Source organism: Notolepis coatsorum (assembly GCF_963971535.1).
Source record: "Notolepis coatsorum genome assembly, chromosome: 18".
Lineage (NCBI taxonomy): Eukaryota > Metazoa > Chordata > Actinopteri > Aulopiformes > Paralepididae > Notolepis > Notolepis coatsorum.
Window position 1 is genome coordinate 21,429,255 of NC_140182.1, and position 11,407 is coordinate 21,440,661.

Consider the following 11,407-nt stretch of genomic DNA (forward strand, 5'->3'; position numbering starts at 1 on the left):
GTATCCAGGGGGGTGGACATCAACAGGGTTTAGTCATCATTTTCACAACAACAACAACAGTTCCAAGTTATTTTACATCAACATACCTTCTGTAAAAAAAATACAATGACATTGAAAAACACAATTTTCATTTTGTACCGAATTTGAAAAATAAGGTTTCCCACCGGTTGGAGTTTAGTAATACTGTGCATTTCTCCAGACCTTGGCAGAGCCAGATGTGTGGGCAGTAATAACAACCACTCCCCTATCCCCACTCATCACACATCAGTCCAAATTAATTTAAATAAACAAGGTGCAATACCAAGCAGGGCCTATAGAGGTCGCTTTTCTTTTTACTGCATTACAGATCAACTTGTTCATATTCACAAATCGAAACTGAAACATAGAAATAACATGTGAATTCTATTTTAAGATGGCTTTCCCCTTTAAGTCTTTTAAGGAAGGTACAAAAACAGAGGCCTATTTTTCATTAGTATCACTATTTTACTATTGTTGCAGGACTAGTTTTAAGGGCTTAACACCAGAGGTTCCACTGTAAAATAGGCATAGTTCTTGCATAAACAAAGGTCCAGCACTCAAACTGGATGTTGCATGGAAGTTGCATCTAACAGTTTGACATATTATGTGAAACGAGGAGGGGAAATGGAGGATATGTCACTACTGTCATTTTGCATCATCATGCACTCCACCAGTGCAACCCGAGCATGTTCCATGCCCCCATCTCCCATTGAGTGTCTTACTGGTGACTCAAGTCTCCAATATAATTTGCCTTGTATAAATAAATATAAATAAATAAACTTCCGACCCATTTAGAATGTATATTGTCAAATTAGAAAATATCTATAAGTAGGCCTCTATATGTAGCCTGGTCCTAGAACTCCTAACCCTGTTACCCTATTAAACCCTGTTTAAATAATTAAACAATGAATGCAATATTACACTGAGAACTTTTTTTGTGTACATGCAAGATAGTTGCATGATGTGAATTAGGATGTAAACAAACAAAGTGGACTGACTGTCCTATCAGCAACTTTGTTTTAGAGTGAATTGCCTCGGTACATTTTTGGTAATAGCCTTCCTGACAAAAAATGACTCACTCACCTGGGTATAAAAAAATAACTCACTCACCCATGGGCATTCCACTGGTAAGAACAGCGGCTATGAGCGCACCTGCCGATGCGCCATATATTTTGGAGGCGCCTTGAATGAGGTGAGGGGCCCGTTCAAGGATGCAACTCAAGGCACCGATATAGTAAATTCCCATGAACCCACAACCTGCCATAGAGATGCTCCATCCCTTCTCCCAGTCAAACATCTTCTCATGTGTAGGCCGCCTAATTAAACACCTGCGATCCAAGTGCCACCTGTCAAGAGATTATGCCAAACTCTTGAGATATCTCCAAAGTTATGGAGGCATATTACTACTTCACCCGAGTTAATATCAAGCTACCCTCTCTCACATCAACGACAATTAGCATCCAAAGGTGAAAGAATATGACAATAAAATATTGTGTAATTTTCTCCAAGAAATGCTTCTTCTCCTATTGGCTGAAATGTCACATGGCTCAAAAGGGCAACCAGAGCGTGATAACAGAGCATGGCTGTCAGAGGGCGAGTGACACTGACAGCAGACGGTCGCTCGAGCTCCTAGCGGCGTCTCGGCGGAGTTGTGTGGTCACTGGTCACTGGTCACTGGTGGTTTTTCAGCTTTCTTTATGCTCTGTTGTGTTGTTTTGTTGGGTCTTTTTGTTTTGTTTTCTGGGCTTTGTTAGGAAACCGCGAGGAGAGAGACAGGATCATACGGTAGCGTAGCCTATGGCTACACAGGGAAGGCTGGGGGGAGTGAGGGAATTGAGGAAGGAGAAAAAGTGGGAAAGGCAGGTAGAAAGAGAGCACTTTCCTTAGAAGGTGACCGGTCAGCAGAGGGGGAAGGGGGGACTAAAAATATTCAAAATGGGTAGTAGTGAAGGGTTTGTCGTTTTGTTTAAACTAAAAAGTCAGAAATCGGAGGACACCGCTGGATTTAGAGCATTTAATCCAATAGCACTATCTAAAAGTTTGGAGGGACTGATAAAAGGAGGCTTCGAGACTAAGATTTTGTCAAACGGCATATTGAGAGTTTGTTGCAAGAATAAGGAGCAGTTCGATTTAGCTACGAAGGTGACAAAGGTGGGTGTGGAGACAATTATCCCTAGAGAGAGACAGCAGGGGCTTAAAGGAGTGATTTATGGGGTTCATGGTGCGTTGTCTAATGAGGAAATAAAGGATAATATCAAGGGAGGAAATGTCACCGACGTCTTCAGATTCAAGGCTAGGGGGAGGGAAACTTAGCAGATGCACCAGTCCTGTTAACATTTGCAGACAGTGTGTTACCAATCAGGGTGTTTATAGGGAGCATGTCGTATATCGTGCGAGAATATATAAGACCTCCGCTGCGCTGTTATAAGTGCCCGAGGTTTGGTCATATTGCTGGAGTTTGCAGGGGGAAACGGAGGTGTGCTAAATGTGGCGAGGATCACGATATTCAGGCTTGCAATGCAGAGGTTCCTAAATGCTGTAACTGTGGAGGGGAACATGTAGCAGCGTTTCGTGGGTGTGAGCATGTTATCCAGGCCAAGCGAGTCCAAACTGTGAGGGATCAGAGCAAGGTGTCATATGCCGAGGCAGTTAAGAAAGTTACGAGTGAGAGAGAAAGGAGAAATGTGGGGGTGAAGTTCAACAGTGTAGTGCAGCCTGTACAGGGGAGTCAGCACTCTGATCTTATTCTGCCCGCCACGTCTCAGTCTGACATGTTTACATCGCGTGCAGGAGTGTGTTATGAGAATTAGAGCATGCCTAGGGGTGGTAAAGTTGCTGATAGGACAGTCAGTCCACTTTGTTTGTTTACATCCTAATTCACATCATGCAACTATCTTGCATGTACACAAAAAAAGTTCTCAGTGTAATATTGCACTCATTGTTTAATTATTTAAACAGGGTTTAATAGGGTACAGGGTTAGGAGTTCTAGGACCAGGCTACATATAGAGGCCTACTTATAGATATTTTCTAATTTGACAATATACATTCTAAATGGGTCGGAAGTTTATTTATTTATATTTATTTATACAAGGCAAATTATATTAGAGACTTGAGTCACCAGTAAGACACTGAATGGGAGATGGGGGCATGGAACATGCTCGGGTTGCACTGGTGGAGTGCATGATGATGCAAAATGACAATAGTGACATATCCTCCATTTCCCCTCCTCGTTTCACATAATATGTCAAACTGTTAGATGCAACTTCCATGCAACATCCAGTTTGAGTGCTGGACCTTTGTTTATGCAAGAGCTACAGTATGCCTATTTTACAGTTTCAAGTTTCTTTAATAGTTGTCATACAGAAGTACAGAATACTTTCATACAAAATGCTTCTTACTGTTACGCTCCAGAGACTGTGCTAGACAAGATAGTATCAAATAACATAGTATAGCATGTAATTTAGAAGTAGAAAATGAGGTCACAGTGTTCAGTATAGACATATGTACAATGTTCGATGCAGAATAGACGTAACTGAGTTACCATATAATATACAATACTATGCAGTGTACTAATGTACAGTACTTTATAGTGCAAAGCAGAAATGGGATGAGGTACAATTTAGGTACAATTTACAGTAAGGTGTACGAGTTGTAGTGCAATCCTTCATCAATAAATATAAAGTGTGGGGAGTGGGTGCTACAGTGTGTTTGTTTAAAGTGGGTGTGTGCTATAAAGTGTGTGGAGTGGGTGCTACAGTGTGTTTGTTTAAAGTGAGTGTGTGCGTGTGGATGTGTGTGCTATGTGCGTTTGGTGGTTGTTGTTGTGTAGTGTTCATTGTTCGTTTAGCAGCCTGATGGCCTGGGGATAGAAGCTTCTTCTGAGTCTTTCTGTGCTCGCCTTGAGACTCCGGTATCGCTTGCCTGACCGCAGCAGTTCAAAGAGGCAGTTGTTCGGGTGACTGGAGTCTTTAATGATTCTCTTAGCCTTGCCCTTGCAACGCTTGTTGTAAATGTTTTGGAGGGTGGGGAGCCCCCCTCCAATTGTGCGTTCGGCTGAACGTGTCACTCTTTGTAGTCTGCTTCGGTCTTGTGCAGTGCTATTCCCAAACCAGGAGGTGATGTTGCCAGTCAAGATGCTCTCTATTGTACATGAGTAGAAGTTCTTAAGGATCTTCTGACTGACTTGGAACTTCCTTAGGCGCCTGAGGAAGTAGAGGCGTTGTCGTGCCTTCTTCACAACACTGTCAATGTGTGTGGTCCATGTCAAGTCCTCGGATATGTAGGCTCCGAGGTACTTAAAGCTGTTGACTCTCTCAACCGGTGCCCCGTCGATGCTGAGGGGGCTGTAGTCCTTGACCCCCGACCTCCTGAGGGGACTCAGAACACAGCCCTGGGGGGCCCCTATGTTGAGGGTGATGGATGAGGAGGTGCAGTTGCCTGCTCTCACCACCTGGGGTCTGCCAGTCAGGAAGTCCAAGACCCACTGGCAGAGGTCATAGTTCAAGCCCAGGTCCCTGAGCTTGGCTATGAGTATGGAGGGGACTATGGTATTGAATGCCGAGCTGTAGGCGATGAATAGCATTCTCACATAGTTCCCCTGCCTCTTGTCCAGGTGTGAATGATGCTGCTGTGTGCAGCACATGGGCTATGGCGTCCTCCGTGGACCTGTTGGGGCGGTATGCAAATTGCAGGGGGTCCATGTTGATGGGGAGGGAGGAGCAGATGTAGCCCTTTACTAGCTTCTCAAAGCACTTCATGGCTATGGAGGTGAGAGCTACAGGGCGGTAGTCGTTGAGGCAAGCAGGCTTGGATTTTTTGGGTACAGGGATAATAGTGGACTTCTTCAGGCAGGTGGGGATGACAGCCTGTTCTAAGGACAGGTTAAATATGTCAGTGAATACCGGGGCCAGTTGGTCGGCACAGACTTTTAGGACGCGGCCGGGGATGCTGTCCGGACCTGCTGCCTTCCTGATATTCACTTTTTTAAAGGTCCGCCTCACCTCATGCTCTGTTACCCTGAACACTGAGTCTCCATCAGCAGCAGACCCCCCCCCCCCCCATTGCCGTGGCTTGTGGGCTGGTGTTGTTATTACCAGCATCAAACCTTGCATAGAAGGTATTGAGGTCATTTGCTAAGGAGATGTCACTGTCAGTTTGAGGGAGGCGCCTTTGTAGTCTGTCATCGTTTTGAGCCCCTGCCACATAGCTCTAGAGTCAGCCTGTTCAAACTGGAGTTCAATTTTATCCTTGTAGCGCCGTTTGGCCTCTGTCACTGTCCTCCTTACGTTGTATCGCGCCACCTTGTGGTCATTCATGTTGCCTGCCACTAGGCCGTCGTTGTATGCTTTGGTGCGCGCTCTCAGAGCTTCACGGACGGATTTGTCTACCCAGGGTTTTTGATTTGGGTAAACTCTCATTTTGGTAGTGGGGATTGTTTCTTCCACCATAGTACGAACATAGTCCAGCACTGTCTCCGTGTAGACATGAATGTTATCTGTGTCGCGGAACACGCTCCAGTCTGTGCAGTCAAACGCAGCCTGGATCGTTTCCTCTGACGTCAAATCCCATTTCTGCACCTCTCGCGAGACTACGGGAGTGCTTTTGATTCTCTGTTTGTACTTTGGTGAAAGGAAAATGGACGCGTGATCTGACTTACCAAAGCCACTAGCAGAATGAGCCTCTGGTGTTAAGCCCTTAAAACTAGTCCTGCAACAATAGTAAAATAGTGATACTAATGAAAAATAGGCCTCTGTTTTTGTACCTTCCTTAAAAGACTTAAAGGGGAAAGCCATCTTAAAATAGAATTCACATGTTATTTCTATGACATTGTGCTGCAGTTTCGATTTGTGAATATGAACAAGTTGATCTGTAATGCAGTAAAAAGAAAAGCGACCTCTATAGGCCCTGCTTGGTATTGCACCTTGTTTATTTAAATTAATTTGGACTGATGTGTGATGAGTGGGGATAGGGGAGTGGTTGTTTTTTTTTGATCCACTTTTTCTCCCATTTTTTCTATATTTTTCTCCCATCCCAATTTCGTATCATCCAATTCAACCCTCCCCTGTCACGAACGCTGTTTCTTGCCTCCCACAAGCCGGCTGCAATGTGGACTAAGTCATACATAGCACAAGTCCCCTCCGGTACTTGAGGTAACAGCAGTCGCATCTTTTCACCTGCGCAGCTCGATCTCTCAGTGTCGAGGAGTAACGCGTGGGAGGCTCACGCTGCCCCCGACACTTCCTGATTTTACTGCGCAGGCGCACCAACCGACTTGTAGGAGTCGCTTGTTCACAACGTTCGATCCCCACCCTTCAGTTTTCCCTCCCCGTAATACGGCCAATGTGTATTACTGCGGACGACCAGCCAAACTGAAAAACAATGTGGAGAGCTGGATTCGAACACGCGAATCCTAGCGTCTCCACACTGGTGGCGAGTGCCTTAGACCACTACACCACCTAGCCGCCCTAGGGGAGTGGTTGTTATTACTGCCCACACATCTGGCTCTGCCAAGGTCTGGAGAAATTCACAGTATTACTAAACTCCAACCGGTGGGAAACCTTATTTTTCAAATTCGGTACAAAATGAAAATTGTGTTTTTCAATGTCATTGTATTTTTTTTACAGAAGGTATGTTGATGTAAAATAACTTGGAACTGTTGTTGTTGTTGTTGTTGTTGTGAAAATGATGACTAAACCCTGTTGATGTCCACCCCCCTGGATACCAACATAATCAAATAATTTCAGATATCCAATCTGCTTTCCTTAAAACAATATACTTTGTTGTTTTTTTGGGGGGTAGGAGTCCTTTTAGTGAGTGTTGAGGGTCCTGTAGTTCACACAGAACCTCCATTCATCCGGCCTTTGCTTGGGGACCATGACTACAGGCGAGGCCCATGCACTGGTGGAAGGTTGGATAACACCTGCATGCTGCATCTGACCTAGGGCATACATTTACATTTAGTCATTTAGCTGACGCTTTTATCCAAAGTGACTTACAAGTTCTGGACTGTACGACAAGTCAGCAGGAAGGGTACAACTCTTTCAGCTGAGTAACAATGACCAAACAGTGCTTTGTGTTCAATTGACCAACCCCCTGCATGGGCCAGCAATTCAAACTGTGCATGGAAAGCATCCGCTGCCATCTTTGTTTACACCTTCGTTGGCGCGCTGCAGTGACATCTTCGAACATCTTACAGCACAGCGTCCAGTGTACCCCTCCCTACCCTAAATCCACTCTGGAATGGTCTGAACCTTCCCTGCTTCTCCAGCTTATATGTAAGCCGATCTGTCACCATCCTCTCCATAATTTTACACAAAACAGCCGTGAGTGCAATTGGCCTATAGGAACCTGGTTTAGTGGCTACCTTTCCTGGTTTAAGGATAGGGATGACTACAGCATGCTTCCATTCCACCGGGATAACACCTTCCTCCCACACTGTATTTATGAGCGCTAGTATCTCTTCCAACATTACATCATCCAATTTTTTTATCACCTCATACGGCTAGGCCATCTTTCCCTGGCACTGTTTGACCCCACTCTCTGTATTGCTCTGCGTAGTTCATCCAATGAAAATAACAAATTACTGGCATCCACATTATCCTGGCTCACCTCAAGCTTGTACATTTGCTCTCTTACTACCTCGTTCCTTATCCTAATACCCTCCTCCCCAATATTAACCCCGCTATGAACTTCCTGAAACTTTTTTACACACATACTGGCTTTTTCCACATCACTTGTAGCAATCACTCCCCCTTCTAGCTATGAAAGCCAGAGACAAAAAATGCTCTGAATTTCGTAAAAGTCAGTCAAAGCTTACCAAAAGCACAAGCAGTGAACTCCAAGCCCACGTGACTGAACTCAAACTAGTAAGAAACAGACTAAGAAATGACGTAAACTCCATGATAAAAACTGCAAAAAAAAATTTCATCAATGACAAAACTGAGGAAAACAAAAATAAACCATGTGAACTTTGGAAATTACTCAATAATCAACTAGGCTGCAGTAAAAAACTTAAAACCAGGTTCTCAAACATAAACATAAAGACGGACAACACGCTCATCACAGACAAACTGGATGTAGCCAATTACTTAAACACTTTCTTCACAAACATAGCCACAACACTGGTAAACAAACTACCCTCCCACTCAGGGCAGTATGGGGTAGAACACATAGTAGCATACTACAAGAACCTAGGCGTCCACAAAGACGATTTCAAACTGGAAATGGTAACTACAGATGAGGTACTCAATAAACTGAGCGCCCTCCAACCGAACAAGGCCACTGGCCATGACAACATCCCCTCCAAATTCCTCAGAGACTCAGCAGCCGCCATCACCCCAGTCATCACACACATAATAAACCTCTCCATAAAACAGGGACACGTCCCCAAGGACTTCAAAATAGCGAGAGTAACACCCCTGCACAAAAAGGGCAGCAAATTAGACCCAGGCAACTACCGCCCTGTTTCTATCCTTACATCCATCTCGAAAGTCATGGAAAAAATAGTATACGAACAGGTCGAAAAGTACCTTGCGGATAAAAATCTAATCTACGAATTCCAATCTGGCTTCAGAACATCCCACTCCACTGACACATGCCTTCTCTATTTGAACAACCACATCAAGCAAGAGGTGGACGCGGGCAAATACTGCGGCATGGTCATGCTAGACCTACAAAAGGCCTTCGACACTGTCAATCACACCATTCTGATTGACAAGCTAAAAGCAATTGGTTTTGATAGTTTATCAGTGAGCTGGATACAATCCTACCTGGAGGGGAGAGAACAGATGGTGGAGGTAAACGGTACCCTATCCCCCCCCCTCACAGTGAACTGTGGTGTTCCACAAGGAAGCATACTAGGACCACTACTGTTCCTAATTTATGCAAATGACATGTCGTCAGCTTGTGACTGCAACTTGTTCCTGTTTGCGGACGACTCAGCCCTGCTGGTCTCTGACAAGAACAAGTTACAGGTTGAAAAAACCCTCAACTCGGAACTAGGCAAAATCTGCATATGGCTCGCCGACAACAAACTATCATTACACATGGGTAAAACAGAGTCCATTCTCTTCGGTTCAAATAACAAACTCAGCAAGACCGACGGCTTCTCAGTTACAGTGGGTGACAATATTGTCACAAGGAAAGATGAAATTACCTACCTGGGTTCCATCCTAGAGGCTAATCTTTCCTGTGACAAAATGGCATCCAATGTAATAAAAAAAAGTCAACCAACGAACTCGATTCTTGTACCGGATCTCCTCTCTGGTAAACAAGAATACCCTGAAGACTCTGGCAGGAGCACTCATTCAAGGGTACTACGATTATGCTTGCACCTCATGGTACCAAAGCACCTCAAAGGCACTAAAAACTAAATTACAAACATCTCAAAACAAACTGGTCAGACTACTGCTTGACCTGACTCCTAGAACCCACCTCACCCCTGCCCACTTTGACAACCTAGGATGGCTTAGAGTAGACGACAGAGTACAGCAACTTGCAATGGGCCTGGTCTACAAGATACACTACATGACCAAGGTACCCATGTACATGTCAAAATACTTCCCAAAGGTCAGTGAATACCACGATCACAACACCAGAGGGAGCTCCACAAATCATGTTAAACCCAGATTCGGCTCAAACAAGGGACTAAACACATTTCGCTATTATGCCACATCAATGTGGAACGCCCTACCTACAGCTGTAAAGGAATGTGAATCACTACCCACTTTCAAAAACACTCTCAAAGAACACCGTCCTACGGGAGACTGCAATTCGAAACTGACCCCTACAAATGTCCTAACCCAGTTGTACAGTAAATTACCAAGTATGGCTTTGTCAATATTCCAATGTACAGTGTACAGTGTCACCCACCCCCTACCCAACCCCCCCCCCCCCCAACCACCTCCAATGTGCAGTCCCCCCCCCACCCCCCCACCCAACCCCACCCCACCTACCCAACCTCCTCCAATGTACAGTTTCTACGTCCAAATATACTCTCTTTTCTGGACTCTTTTTGTATCACAAACAGTACTGTATTTGCAAATCTGGTATGTCATAAATGTATAGATGTAGCAGTACTGTCTATCTGTATGTTGTATGATGAATTGAAAATGGGGGACCCTGATGTAAACAAGACGAAAGTCTCTCTGGTCTGCATCCCCTTAACAATTGTATTGAGCTGTACTGTACTGTACCCATTCTGCAATCTGTTAATAAAGTTTTCAATCAATCAATCAATCAATCAATCAATCAATCAATCAATCAAACTCACTCACCTATGGGTATTAAAAAATAACTCACTCACCTATGGGTATTCCACTGGTAACAAGACCAGCTATGAGCGCACCGGCCGACGCGCCATATACTTTGGAGGCGCCTTGAATGAGGTGAGGGGCCCGTTCAAGGATGCAACTCAAGGCACCGATATAGTAAACTCCCATGAACCCACAACCTGCTAAAGAGATACTCCACCCCTCAAACATCTTCTCGTGTGTAGACCGCTGTCCGCCTAAGTAAACACCTGTGATCCAAGTGCCAACTGTCAAGAGATTACGCCAAACTCTTGAGATATCTCCAAAGTTATGGAGGCATTACTACTTCACCCGAGTGAATATGCCAAGATATACCCATCTACTGTACATGTCGAAATACTTCCCAAATGTCAGTGAATACCACGCCCACAACACCAGAGGGAGTTCCACGAATCATGTGCAACCAAGATTCGGCTCAAACTAACAAGGGACTAATTAAACACATTTCGCAATTATGCCACAACATTGTGGAACGCCCTACCCACAGCCGAAAAAAGATGTGAATCCATACCCACATTCAAAACCGCTCTCAAAGAGCACCTACGGGAGGCTGCTATTCGAAACTGGCCATATGTTATGATGAATTGAAAATGGGGGGCCCTGATGTAAACAAGACGAAAGTCTTTCTCTGGTCTGCATGGCCCTTAACAATTACACGTATATTGAGCCGTACTGTACTGTACCCATTCTGCAATCTGTTAATAACGTTTTCAATCAATCAATCAAAACCGTAAATGTCCCCCCCCCCCCCCCCCCCCGCGCTAATGTACAGTCTCCTCCCCATCATATGTATTCTCTGTTAGGATCTATCTATGGGTAACAGTACTGAATATTTGCATATCGTATATGTCACAATTAATGTAACAGTACTATATACCTGTATGTCATGTATGTCCCTATGCCATAAATGTCATGATGTCATTATGTTGTGTATGTCATAAATGTCACTATGAATTGAAAATGGGGGACCCTGATGTAAACAAGACACGTCTTTCTCTGGTCTGCATCCCCTTAACAATTGTGTGTATTGAGCTGTACTGTATTGTACTATTCTGCAATCTGTTAAATAAAGTTTTCA

General features: G+C 44.4%; 1 protein-coding gene across 1 annotated transcript in view; it reads right to left on the reverse strand.

The window, feature by feature from the left end:
• Positions 1-10,624, reverse strand: part of LOC311245189 (patatin-like phospholipase domain-containing protein 2) — a 53,589-nt gene extending 42,965 nt beyond the window's left edge. Inside the window, exon 1 of the mRNA XM_084335000.1 lies at positions 10,323-10,624. Within this exon, the coding sequence (XP_084191126.1) occupies positions 10,323-10,500 (178 nt within the window). The 5' untranslated portion in view covers positions 10,501-10,624. The remainder of the gene's footprint in view (positions 1-10,322) is intronic.
• Between the last annotated feature and the right edge of the window lie 783 nt (positions 10,625-11,407).